At 45.8% G+C, this 13,778-nt stretch overlaps 1 protein-coding gene across 2 annotated transcripts in view; it reads right to left on the bottom strand.

Moving 5' to 3' along the window:
- C1QTNF12 (C1q and TNF related 12) overlaps window positions 1-9,725 on the bottom strand; it is a 98,857-nt gene extending 89,132 nt beyond the window's left edge. Inside the window, exons 1-2 of one of the 2 annotated variants that reach the window (XM_033922972.1) lie at window positions 9,065-9,725; window positions 8,529-8,805 (exon numbers count right to left, since the gene is read on the bottom strand). In XM_033922972.1, coding sequence (XP_033778863.1) covers window positions 8,529-8,693 — 165 coding nt within the window. In that variant the 5' untranslated portion in view covers window positions 8,694-8,805; window positions 9,065-9,725. Of the gene's footprint in view, window positions 1-111; window positions 339-8,528; window positions 8,806-9,064 lie in introns of those variants that run through there. The other variant, XM_033922973.1, reaches the window with a different exon arrangement.
- Window positions 9,726-13,778: the final 4,053 nt, after the last annotated feature.

The raw sequence follows: 13,778 nt of genomic DNA, 5'->3' as shown, positions 1-13,778 counted from the left end.
TCTCTCCCATGTAGAGCAGTGTCTCAGTAGCTAGGCACTCTCTCTCTCTCTCTCTCCAACAGGCCCTCTCACTTCAGCCCATCTGCCCCATCAGCTTCTCCAAAGGCTCACCTCTTCCAGTAGCAGCTCCTTTTTTTTTTTAGTCTGCAAGCTTCTCTTCATTCCAGCCAGTGGCTCTTCTTCTGTTTCCAGCTTGACTGCTTCTCTCCCACTTGCTTGGGCTGGTCCTTCTCATTCCACACTGTTTGCTGCTCTCTCAGGGCCTGCCTGCTCCCTCTCTCTCCAGCCGCATGGCTCCTCACTGACCTGCTTTCTGGTCCCGCCCCAGTCTCCCTTGGGGTTCTTCTCCTTGGTGTCCGATTGGTGCAGGTTATTGTTGCTAGGCAGTGACTCTCCATCTTTCTTCAATTTGTTCAAATTTGGCGCCAGTCTGAGTGATTGGCTGTCTGTTGTCTCCTCTCCTATTGGCTTCCTCTTCTGGCAGGCCCGCCTTGGCCCCTGATTGGCCCAGCACTCTCAGCCCTCCCCTGGGCTCCCGTGTTCCCTTATTTACAATAACTAGACGCCATTTGATTAGTTCCTTAAAAGCCAAAATTTACTTAAACTGAACTGTACATTTTCTTGGTGATTAGTTTAAAATTCACCTCAGCTACAGAAAGCCTATGTTCTCCTACCTTATTCGCCTCCCTATTTGATGGAGTTCCATTATATACATAAGAGTGTCTCAGAGGAAGGGTCCCCCAAGGACCACCCCTCTTGGCAAGAGTGGCACAGAAGGCCAGTCTCTGTGAAGACTTCCTTGTAGTCTTCAGCAAGAGAAGGAACATGTATTACTAAGGCATACCATATGGGTTTCAAAAGAAGACTGTCTTAAGGAAAGGTGATGAATGACTATGGACCGGCAGCTATTTGTAGGGATTTTAAAATGGATTTTGAACAGCAAAACAAATATAGTTCCTTCCTGCCTTCTCCTCCCCCAAATGGATTACAAACTATGCCATTATTTATTCCATCATCCCTGCATCTATTGTGCAATAAATGTAAGAACAATATTTCAGAACCTTCTTCCCCGTGCTAGGTGTGGAATTGCAGGCGCATTCAGAGGCAGCCTGTCCCGTCATGTTCTTCTTTCCATTGTATGGGATCTACATCATATCAGCACTGAATGAGTCACATAGCGAGCATCTGTCCTGGAGACACACATGATCCAGCATGGCACATATCTGTGATAGGTACCAGATTAAGGAGAGGGGAATGTGCCAATATACTTTCGGAAGTTATAAGGATTGCAAAGCATTTTCTAGCCTTTTCGATGACTTTATATTTGCTCCCCGAGGTCTGAGATTTCTCCGGCTTTCACTAAACTCAGCTACCTTTATTACTTGTCCTTGTGTCTGGTCTGCTCACCCTCTCCTATACCTTCCTTTTCCTCTTTTCATATGGCTGGGCCCTGGGGCAATGCCTTTGTTTTGTTGGCTATGTTGCATGTAACCCATATGGAGATCTCTCTGCTGCAGGGCAAAAATAGGTGGATCTCCTGGGGGTCACCAAGGTGAATGGGAGCTAGGAGAGCTGCTCGTTAGGGGTAGAGATGGACAAAGCTCATCCTTGAAGGCACAGGACCCCGGGTCTGATCCAGTGCAGGCATTTCTTACGTTCTTATGTTCTTAATGCCACCTCAGTGGCAAGTCTTAAGTGCATCTACATTATCTGCAAAGCAGTTAACGAATGGTAAATATTTTTCTCTATGTTAACTGTATGGGAAAATGCTAAGTCCACCCGCAGAACTTACCACAGAGACCTTGCAGTTATTGCATGTTAATTTTTGGACCTATCACATGGTAACTGCAAAGTTTTACCACACTTTAATGAAAGGGTCCCTTAGAGTGTATGCAGAAACAGCAAAGAAATGCTGGAAAGGAAAAGAACCAAGTCATTTAAACGTTGCAAGTCACCGAGGTACCAAAAATGGATAATAAATCATTCTAGAAACTTTTAATTTTACTGGTTTATCTCTGCAGTTCAGTGTTGCTGGTTTTAGTCGTTTTGCCCTCAAGCACTTTGAACGGGCTGGATTTCTACCTTCTCTCCAGAGCAATGGTCTCAAACTTGCGGCCCGGGGGCCACATGTGGCCCGCCAGGTACTGTTTTGAGGCCCTCAGTATGTTTATCATAATCACAAAAGTAAAACAGTTTCTTGATCATATGTCTCTTTAGCTATAAATTACAATATCATTATTAAGACTTAGCCAAAAGGAAAGATTTATGATAAACATACCAAGGTTCTCAAAATAGTACCTGGCGGACCGTATGTGGCCCCTGGGTCGCAAGTTTGAGACCACTGGTCTACATCAAAGAAAGGAGTTCATGGTTTGAGTGGAGACTAAGGTATTTGTTCCCCTCCTTGCCTTATCCTAGCATCCTCCAACTTGTCATTCGCTGGGAATTCCCAAAGGACTAACTTAAGGCTATCAAGGAACTCAAAACAGCTGACATGCAAGTGAATGCAGTTTTAGGATGGAGTTATTAGACACGATCACCTGACACTTCTTGAAAGATAGATACCTCAGACAGAGTTCTAAAGAGGAGACCCCCCCTACCATGCAGCTAAAGCTTCTCAGTGTTTTAATTCATTCTGCTTACAAATTATATTCAGAGGGCACGTGTTACCCTCTCATAGAATGGCTGGCCCTTTGCTGCTGTCACAGTTCGCCATTTGCTGCTTCATTACTAAGACAATTGTGATGTCATAGAGCAAGGGTGATGACATCAGTTGATGATAGTTCCCTTAGCAACAAGATTAGAGAAGCTCTGTTAGGGATAAGAGAACTTGAAGTTAGGCATAAAAATGCATGCTAAGCTAATACAGTACTCCCACAATATTCGTGGGAGTTCCGTTCCAGAAACCCCCGCAAATTTTGAAAAACCGCGAATATGGTTTTTCGCCTGTCATAAGGCAGGAGAGGGCAGCTGGAGCGCCGGCGAGTGAAGAAAATCACTTACGGTATGCTCCGACCACCTCTTCCTGTTACTAAAGTAAGGCTACACCAATCAGGAACTGCTCTGACACGCAGCTCCTGATTGGTGTAACTCAACTTTAGTACAGGAAAAGGCAGTTGGAGAATATCGCAAATTAGTGAGTCCAAGAACTGCGAATTCGCAAGGGAACACTGTATTCTGTAAAGGCCATACTGCACAGAACAAACTTTATAGAATATTTGCATAGCACAGTGGCGTAATAAGGGGGTGGGGCAGTCTGCCCCAGGCACCGTCTTGTTGGGGGCACCAGCACCGGTCCTCCTCTCCACCCACCCCCCTACTATCGCATGCGTGTGCCCCTTCCCTTCCCCCGTACCTCTTTAATATTCCAGGCGCGAGCAACAACCCCAACCTGCTGCTCGCGCCAGCGTCAGCTCTTCCTCTGATGTCACTTCCTTGGCGCGGGTCCAGGAAGTGACATCAGATGAAGAGCTGACACTAGCATGAGCAGCAAGTCGGGGTTGCTGCTCACGCTGGGAATGTTAAAGAGGTACGGAAGAAGGGAAGGGGCACGCACGCACAGCAGAAGGGGGCAGCGAAGGAGCAGATGGGGGTAGGAAGGCAGAGAAGAGGGCAGGGGAGGGGCACCACTGCCCCCAGACGCCTCTTACCCTCGCTGTGCCACTGGCTTAGTGTGGATCATTCCACCACCTAGTTTATACAGAATTTCCCCCAAAGAGTGATTAATACGTATAACTGGCCAAATACCGCAGAAATGTGCCCTGAACTTTAACAGTAAATAATTGTTGCAGTTGTGCAGGTTTCGCTTCAACTGGATAGGTAGAACCAACTTTTTAGCCATCATGCTGTGGCTTTCTTCAGGGTGTGCTATGAGGTCTGCAGTTTCTCTTTATATATAGTGGGTTCTCATACCTGACTGGCTGGGACTTGAAATGACTTGAAATGACTTGAATGGACAACTGAAGGCGAGCCAGCATGGCTTCTGCAAGGGAAGGTCGTGCCTCACAAACTTGCTGTACTTCTTCGAGGGAATAAACAACCAGATAGATAAGGGGAAATCCATAGACATCATTTACCTTGACTTCCAAAAAGCCTTCGACAAGGTACCTCACGAACGGCTATTAAAAAAGCTGTGGAACCACGGGGTGCAAGGGGATATCTACCGATGGATCAAACACTGGTTGGCAGGCAGGAAACAGAGGGTTGGTGTAAAGGGCCAATATTCAGACTGGCAATGGGTCACGAGCGGAGTTCCACAAGGGTCAGTGCTGGGACCTCTATTGTTTAATATATTTATTGACGATCTGGAGACCGGGACAAAATGTGAGGTTATCAAATTTGCTGATGACACCAAACTCTGCAGCAGGGTTAGGAACACGGAAGACTGTGAAAACCTGCAAAGGGACCTAACGAGACTGGTAGACTGGGCAAATAAGTGGCAAATGAGTTTTAACGTAGAGAAATGCAAAGTCATGCATGTAGGGAAAAAGAACCCGATGTTCAGCTACAAAATGGGGGGAACACGGCTAGGGGTGAGTAACCTTGAAAGGGATCTGGGGGTGATGGTTGACACATCACTGAAACCATCGGCGCAGTGTGCGACAGCCTCAAAAAAAGCAAACAGAATGCTGGGCATCATCAAAAAGGGTATCACAACCAGGACAAAGGAAGTCATCATGCCGCTGTATCGCGCAATGGTGCGCCCGCACCTGGAGTACTGTGTTCAATACTGGTCGCCGTACCTCAAAAAGGATATGGCAGTACTCGAAGGAGTGCAGAGGAGGGCGACTAAACTTATAAAAGGTACGGAAAATTTCTCATACGCTGACAGGTTAAAAACGCTGGGGCTGTTCTCTCTGGAGAAGAGGAGACTTAGAGGGGACATGATAGAAACCTTCAAAATCCTAAAGGGCATAGAGAAAGTGAATAAAAACAGATTCTTCAAACTGTGGGGAGCCACAAGCACTAGGGGTCACTCGGAGAAATTGAAAGGGGACAGGTTTAGAACAAATGCTAGGAAGTTCTTTTTTACCCAGAGGGTGGTGGACACATGGAACAAGCTTCCGGAGGAGGTGATAAGCCAGAACTCTATACAGGGTTTCAAGAAGGGTTTGGATAGGTTCCTAGAGGATAAGGGGATAGAGGGGTACAGATAGAACTTGAGGTAGGTTATAGAAATGATCAGTAACCACTTCACAGGTCGCGGACCTGATGGGCCGCCGCGGGAGCGGACCGCTGGGCAGGATGGACCTCTGGTCTGACCCAGTGGAGGCAACTTCTTATGTTCTTATGTTCTTAGGAAAGTCCATTAGTCACAAATTTGAATTTTGGCGGGAAAGTCCGTTGGTCAGAAATTTTGATGGGAAAGTCCATTGGTCACCATTTGGTCCCACCATACATTCAAATTTGTGACTAAAGGACCTTCCTGCCAAAATTCAAATTCATGACCAATGGACTTTCCCACCTCAAGCATCTCAAATCCCAGCCAATCAGGTTTGAGGACCCACTATATATAAAGACAAGCTGCAAACCTCATTGCACACCCTGAAGAAAGCCACAGCACGATCGCTGAAACATTGGTTCTACCTACCCAGACCTGGCAAGACCCAGACAATTGCAACAATCATGACGCCAGCCGCTGAAGCCTAAGAGAACAATTAATGGTAAATGCCAGTATGACTCCTATTCATGTCCTCACTGTTTTCCCTTGCCTCAGACCTAACAACTTTTTTTTTTTTGTTTTAAACTGTTTAAAAAACAAAGAGGGCTATTGTGGAAGACTGCCTTGTTATTCCCTGGGGAGTGGTCATTCATCTGTGTAACCACCTGCATTGTCTTCATTGTGAACTGGGAGGGGGTTACAGGAATTCTTCCCCCTTTTTTGTTTCCAGAGATTGAGTTTCACCCTGCAGAGATGAAGGCATGCAGCAAGAGGAGGGTGATTCTTGCACGCTCATTGCTCCTTGTGGTCAGAGGCCTTAGTTTCTGCACCCTACTCCAAAGGTAGCTCTACAGTAGAGAATGACACGGGGACAAATTTTTTTCTTGTCCCCGCAGCAACTCATTTTCCCGTCCCATCCTCACAAGTTCTTTTCCTGTCCCTGCTCCATTCTTGCAAGCTCTAGCCTCATCTGCACAAGTCTCAAACACTTTAAAATCATAAGTAGCAACATTCTAGGGCTCAGATTGTGATGTCATAATTCCTCATTCCACCAATGCCTAAGCTCCGTCCTCATCTGCACAAACCTCAAACACTTTAAAATCATAAGTGTTCGAGGCTTGTGTGGTTAAGACAGAGTGACAAAACTCATGGAGACAGGATGTAATGTAATGTAATGTAATGTAATTTATTTCTTATATACCGCTACATCCGTTAAGTTCTAAGCGGTTTACAGAAAATATACATTAAAATTAAAAATATGAAAATAATAAAGGTACTTTAAAAAATTCCCTTTCTGTCCCGAAGGCTCACAATCTAACTAATGGGGAAATTGAGTTCCTGCAAGGATGGGGACAAATTTGTCCCTGTATCATTCTCTACAGTTTGCTGAGTTTTACCATTGGCGCCTCCTCTGGGAGCCTAAGGTGGGACCCGTGTCCTACACTTTTTCCTATGCCCTATCACTTCTTTCCACAACTAAAGCAAGTTTTAACTGCACTGTGTTAAGTACAGGGAAAGCTCTGTCCTAGTCTTGCATCACATACCATTCCAAAAGTGTATCCCAAATCCTAAAGCCTCTCTGTAATCTCATGGCCTACTGCAGTAAAGGCACTTTTCACCCCCTCCCTCCTCCCCCCCCACCCTTCAATTCCTCCTCCACCACAGCTCCTTTAGCCTACCCATAAACTCTCAAACTTACTGGCCCCAGGGCTTCAAACCTACTCAATGTATCTTACATCTTAAATCAAATTTGTATGTTGAAATCACCATTCGTTGTTATGATTTCATTATCCAGACTTTAGGAGTTTATTTGCTATATACATTTTACAAGACTTAAAAAAAAAAAAACCCCACTATAAATCCAACCTTCAGGTTAGAATCTAGAAGCATTCCTTCCACTTGGCTGGAAATTTTCTCAGATGGGAAATGCTTCGGGGCTTGTGTCTAGGTGTTAATACTGAACCTATACAATCGTGAAAAGTGCAGCATAACTGGCAAGTTCTGACCTGTCACGATCAAACATTCAGCCCGTTCTTCATAAAACATATTTACTATGCGCGTGCCACTGGGGGGGGTGGGAATGATTATCATTTTCAAAGTGCTGGGCGTGCACAGAGCACTTTGCAATGTATATAGTATGGATAAGAATAAAAGATTACTAGGCCATCTACAAGGAATTAATAGATTAGCCCATTTACCCTGGATGGGCTGATGCAGGGCAACCACTGTGCCCGCGTCTCTCACATGTGACTGGCAACATCACTAAAGGATTCACCTGCAGTTTTGTCTTTAAAAATGACATTAATGCAACAGAAAGAGAAATGCCTTACAGATCTCTTCTCATTCCCAACCAACAGACATGAGAGAAGAGCACACCAGAAATTCGTTTCCCCACCAGCCAGAGGATGCAAATATAAGAGGCACCATCAACAACTTCTATCATACCAAGCAGCCTTATGGATCAAAGACTTGGAAAAACTAATTACACACTCAAACAATTATGGTGAATTTAGGAAACACCTAAAAACATACCTGTTCTCGAAATACCTAGGTAACGAATCAGAACAATAGCCCCCATCGCAATCCCCCCCCCCCCCCCAATTTAGATCCTGTAAACTGTTAACCTCTAATCTCTAACTATTCCTCACAATTTATGGAATTTTTCTAATTCATTGCAAACCGCATGGAACTTCACGGTCCCGCAATATATAAACTGTTGTTACTATTTTTATTGTTGCTACTATCAGATATTCACTGCTACACTCTGTAATTTGATGTCTGTGCAATTTATCTTCATTGTAAATCGCCTAGAAGTCGCAAGATTGTTGGCGGTATATAAGAATAAAGTTATTATATTATTATTATTATTATTATTATTATTATTAATGCACACTGATTTCAATCATAAGGTAGTAAAAAAAAAAGTGTTTGAAGTAGTTAATTCTGCCCAGTCCTTATGCATTTGAGTAAGCACATACACACACACACATATGACAAACAGGTGACTGAGAAACAGAGACAAATGAAAGCAGATGAAGACCATATGGCTTATCTAGTTTGCATATCCATGCCATCTACTTGGAAGATACATAGATCTAATATGTCAATGGGTTTAGGAAAAGGTTCAAGCCATCGGAGTGGGGAATAACTATTTACTATTAAAAATGTATCCTGTATGCAGCTCACATGTTCTGTGCAAGTTTATGCTTAAGAGAAAGAAAGGATATATGAAAACTTACGTGACATATAGGCACACAGGGATGTGTAGTCACAGATTTATGTGTATTCATAGATAATCTATTCTAGCCTACATATCGGACTGCATGTGAACGCAGGCTTGATTTTTTATTTTATTTTTTTTACATACCTCTGGGTAGATTTCCTCACTGTTGGAGAGGGTCATGTTTAACGGCTCTGTGTACTGGCTGGGCTCTTTCCCCTTTTTTCGCTCTTTCTTGGCAGCCGTCACCCTGAACAGGGCAAGCTGCTGGCATAGAATCGTGGCCACAATTGCCAGAATCCAGCCTCTCATATCGCTTGATAAGGGTGTGCAAGTGAGAGCAAAGAACTTCCAAAGAGCAACCGTCCCCTCGGACTGGCCCCTGAGGCTGCTGCAGTGACAGCTCCCTTTGCAGGGATGACAGCTGGAAACAAGACAAAAAAAAAAGGGCAGATGCTCAGTGTAGGCAAAAGAGATGGCGATCCCATTCCCAGGCAATCCAAAGGCACCCGCCACCCCCACCAAAGCCACCCCCCCCCCCCCAGAAAGGTATTTAAAGCACTCAGCTATGGAAGCTACATACAAAAAAATGGCTCAGAATAGTAGCCCTAGAATGGATCGCACAGCCCTCAATCAATGCTCTCTGGGTCAATCTCTTTCCTCCTAAAATAATCCCACTTCACCTTCTGTCAATAAGGTCACCCAAGGTCAGGAAGGCGATGTGGCAAGTCCATCAAAGAGAGCTCATCTCTGCACGTGCTGGGTGAGGACCTTGTTTTGCCATAACCAGTGATGGAAGATCAAGAAGGTCAAGCCAGAAGTACAGTAAAGCCAGAACTTCTCTGCTCGACTGAAAGTCGGATTAAATGAATTTACAAGTAATATCTAGCACTCTAGAGCTGCTTCTTCCGAGCAGGGCATCACGCTCGGCGCTAGATGTTTGCTTCCATATGAAAGTAGCAATGAGTGAAAGGTTCTTAAATCCCGTGGGAGCAGACGAGGCTGTCCCAGGGGCACTTTCTGCTTCGCTCTTGGCTTCAGGTCTCCTTGACGTTAGCGCTTGAACACGCAATCAATCCAACTTTTCTAAATACTTGTCATCGTCCCGGGTCTTCAGTCTCTCTGCCTCTTTGTTCTGCTTAGAATTAAGGTTTTCTCTGAAGTTGGGTTTTTTTTTTTTTCTGGGGCTTTTTTTTATTTTTTTTTTGCAGCAGTACGCCTGAAGGATTTTTTTTTTAATAGTTTATTTCATTTCTTGAACTATTTCTCTGCGTCTCTCTCTCCCCCCCCTATCTCGCACGTTGGCAATCAGAGCTCAGCCAGGCTTACCCCTCCACAAATAAATGATCTCTTTCCATCAAACTGAAAGAAAAGGGGCTGGTCCAAATAAACTGCCAGTCCCCTATTACAAGAATGGCTGAGACGTGACTAGCCCTGCTCTCTTCAGAGACTCCAACCAAAAGAGCTCCCTGACTGTCTCACAGAGAACTGACCGACAGGTTCAGCGGGTCCAAACAAAATGCCAGTCCCCTGCCTATTACAGAATGGCTGAGACATGACTCCCTGACTGTCTCTCAGAGAACTGACCAACAGGTTCAGCGGGGCCAAACAAATGCCAGTCCCCTGCCTATTACAGAATGGCTGAGACGTGACTAGCCCCACTCTCTTCAGAGACTCCAACCAAAAGAGATCCCTGACTGTCTCTCAGAGAACTGATCGACAGCTTCAGCGGGGCCACACAAAATGCCAGTCCCCTGCCTATTACAGAACGGCTGAGACGTGACTAGCCCCGCTCTCTTCAGAGACTCTAACCAAAAGAGATCCCTGACTGTCTCTCAGAGAACTGATCGACAGCTTCAGCGGAGCCACACAAAATGCCAGTCCCCTGCCTATTGCAGAACGGCTGACACGTGACTAGCCCCGCTCTCTTCAGAGACTCCAACCAAAAGAGCTCCCTGACTGTCTCTCAGAGAACTGACCAACAGGTTCAGCAGGTCCAAACGAAATGCCAGTCCCCTGCCTATTACAGAACGACTGACACATGACTAGCCCCGCTCACTTCAGAGACTCCAACCAAAAGAGATCCCTGACTGTCTCTCAGAGAACTGACCAACAGGTTCAGCGGGTCCAAACAAAATGCCAGTCCCCTGCCTATTACAGAACAGCTGACACGTGACTAGCCCCGCTCTCTTCAGAGACTCTAACCAAAAGAGATCCCTGGCTGTCTCTCAGAGAACTGATCGACAGGTTCAGCAGGTCCAAACGAAATGCCAGTCCCCTGCCTATTACAGAACGGCTGACACGTGACTAGCCCCACTCTCTTCAGAGACTCCAACCAAAAGAGCTCCCCGACTGTCTCTCAGAGAACTGACCAACAGGTTCAGCAGGTCCAAAAAAATGCCAGTCCCCTGCCTATTACAGAACAGCTGACACGTGACTAGCCCCGCTCTCTTCAGAGACTCCAACCAAAAGAGATCCCTGACTGTCTCTCAGAGAACTGACCAACAGGTTCAGCGGGTCCAAACAAAATGCCAGTCCCCTGCCTATTACAGAACAGCTGACACGTGACTAGCCCCGCTCTCTTCAGAGACTCCAACCAAAAGAGCTCCCTGACTGTCTCTCAGAGAACTGACCAACAGGTTCAGCGGGTCCAAACGAAATGCCAGTCCCCTGCCTATTACAGAACAGCTGACACGTGACTAGCCCCGCTCTCTTCAGAGACTCCAACCAAAAGAGATCCCTGACTGTCTCTCAGAGAACTGACCAACAGGTTCAGCGGGTCCAAACAAAATGCCAGTCCCCTGCCTATCACAGAACGGCTGACACGTGACTAGCCCCGCTCTCTTCAGAGACTCCAACCAAAAGAGCTCCCTGACTGTCTCTCAGAGAACTGACCGACAGGTTCAGCGGGGTCAAACAAAATGCCAGTCCCCTGCCTATTACAGAACGGCTGAGACGTGACTAGCCCCACTCTCTTCAGAGACTCCAACCAAAAGAGCTCCCTGACTGTCTCTCAGAGAACTGACCGACAGGTTCAGCGGGGCCAAACAAAATTCCAGTCCCCTGCCTATTACAAAACAGCTGACACGTGACTAGCCCCGCTCTCTTCAGAGACTCCAACCAAAAGAGCTCCCTGACTGTCTCTCAGAGAACTGACCAACAGGTTCATCGGGGCCAAACAAAATGCCAGTCCCCTGCCTATTACAGAACGGCTGACACGTGACTAGCCCCGCTCTCTTCAGAGACTCCAACCAAAAGAGCTCCCTGACTGTCTCTCAGAGAACTGACCAACAGGTTCATCGGGGCCAAACAAAATGCCAGTCCCCTGCCTATTACAGAACGGCTGACACGTGACTAGCCCCGCTCTCTTCAGAGACTCCAACCAAAAGAGCTCCCTGACTGTCTCTCAGAGAACTGACTGACAAGTTCAGCGATCTCTACGAGTACACAAAGAGGAGTTTTCAGTGGAGACTTTATTTAACCTAGTACGTCCAACTGTTCAGTCAGCCCCTAAACATTCTACGAGTTTTCAACGTTTTTTCTTGTACATTTATATTTTGCAGCCGAGAGACTGCATTTTTCAACTACCCCCCCCCCCTCCTCATATATTCATACACAGTCTATTAATTTCCGAACGACGACGACAAAAGCTTTTCTGGGCAAGGGAAGAGTTAACAGCACGTCGTCCCGTCCCCCAAGTAACTCACATTCCAGCCAAACTACGTGCCAGTCTTTATTTCTTAATAACATTTAACCTTCTTTGGCGCCTTACACTACTTAAGCCTCCTTTTCAGGTTAGCTGTAGACAAGCTATGAATTTGCTAAAAGTACACTCGATGACACATTAATAGGATGATCTGTCATACAGCAGCTAAACAGCACTGACAGATCCACAGACCGTGGCAAACATTTACCTTCTCTGAGCCTGCAATTTCTTTACATATAGATATAGATATATATTTTTTCTTGACGTCTCCTGCTGCTGCAAGCCTTGCCAGGGTTGGTGCATCCTCGATACCCAGACTCGGGCGGTTTTACAGGACTCCCGATGCATTTATAAACCACAGAGAGCTTCAGATCCAAAATATGGAGAAATAGAGCTTAGAGTTTGGTTTAAAAAAAAAAAAAAAAAAATAGGCTAGCAATGTTTATTTTCCCTTTTTTAAATTAAACCGTGTTCCCCATGACTTCAAATTAGAGAATGACACGGTGACAAAATTCATCACCGTTCCCGTCCCTACGGATAACCGTGGGAAATAATCCCATGTCATTTTCTAGTGTCTATTTCAACCTCGGTCCTTCTACACCAGCATTCCTCAAAGCAAAGCTTGCGGGTCAGTGGTTGTGGCCATTCATACTCTGATTCTTATGGGAGCCAAGGATAATGAAGCCATTGTGACATCACTGATGTGATTGGCTCTTAGGCACTGGTGGAATGAGGCATTATGACATCACAATATCTGCTCTGGATACCAGACTGTCATTCTGTAGTGTCTATATCAACCTCAGTCCTTCTACACCAGCAGTCTTCAAAGCAAAGCTTGCGGGTCAGTGGTTGTGGCCATTCATACTCTGATTCTTATTGGAGCCAAGGATAATGAAGCCATTGTGACATCACTGATGTGATTGGCTCTTAGGCACTGGTGGAATGAGGCATTATGACATCACAATATCTGCTCTGGATATCAGAGACTGTCATTCTGTAGTGTCTGTTTCAACCTCAGTCCTTCTACACCAGCATTCTTCAAAGCAAAGCTTGCGGGTCAGTGGTTGTGCCCAATTACACTCTGATTCTTCCCTCTCTCCTTAAAGAATGACATGAAGATGGTTTCCCACAGTTATCCACGGGAACGGTGATGAATTTTGTCACCGTGTCATTCTCTACTTCAAATGCTTAGATTTTTGCTGACCTGTGGTGTGACATGCAGGAGGACAGCAGTGGGAGAAATGAGGGAGACTCTCCTGCATTGTGAGGTCATCAATAGAAAGAATGAGCGAAACTCCACTCTAGTGCGTGAAATCACTGAGAGGAGGAACAGAGAGACTTCCCTGGCTTGGTAGTGGTTTAGTCCCAGGGTCCTGGTTTATAAATGTTAAAGTGTTGCGGATTATTTGATGGCAGAAATGAATGAGAATCCACTGCTCTTGCTTAAGATCAAGTGCTGCGAGAAATGAGAACGGCTCCACTTGGTGCCATTGCAAGGGGTGGGTAAGAAGGAGATCTGCAGAGGGTGCCAAGCTGAGGAAGGGGACTGGAGCACCTTTTGAGTCAGTCTGTGAGCATGGAGTCTCAAAGAGGAGCGCCATTATGGCCAGCTACTGCCCTGCTCACCTGTGTATATGATGTCAGTGATGGAAGGAATAAGCATTTTTTTTGCTACTTCAGCTTGTCTGCAG

This window comes from Geotrypetes seraphini, chromosome 15, assembly GCF_902459505.1.
Source record: "Geotrypetes seraphini chromosome 15, aGeoSer1.1, whole genome shotgun sequence".
Classification (NCBI taxonomy): domain Eukaryota; kingdom Metazoa; phylum Chordata; class Amphibia; order Gymnophiona; family Dermophiidae; genus Geotrypetes; species Geotrypetes seraphini.
The sequence above is the reverse complement of the archived record's forward strand: the minus strand, read 5'-3'. Positions and strand labels throughout refer to the sequence as shown.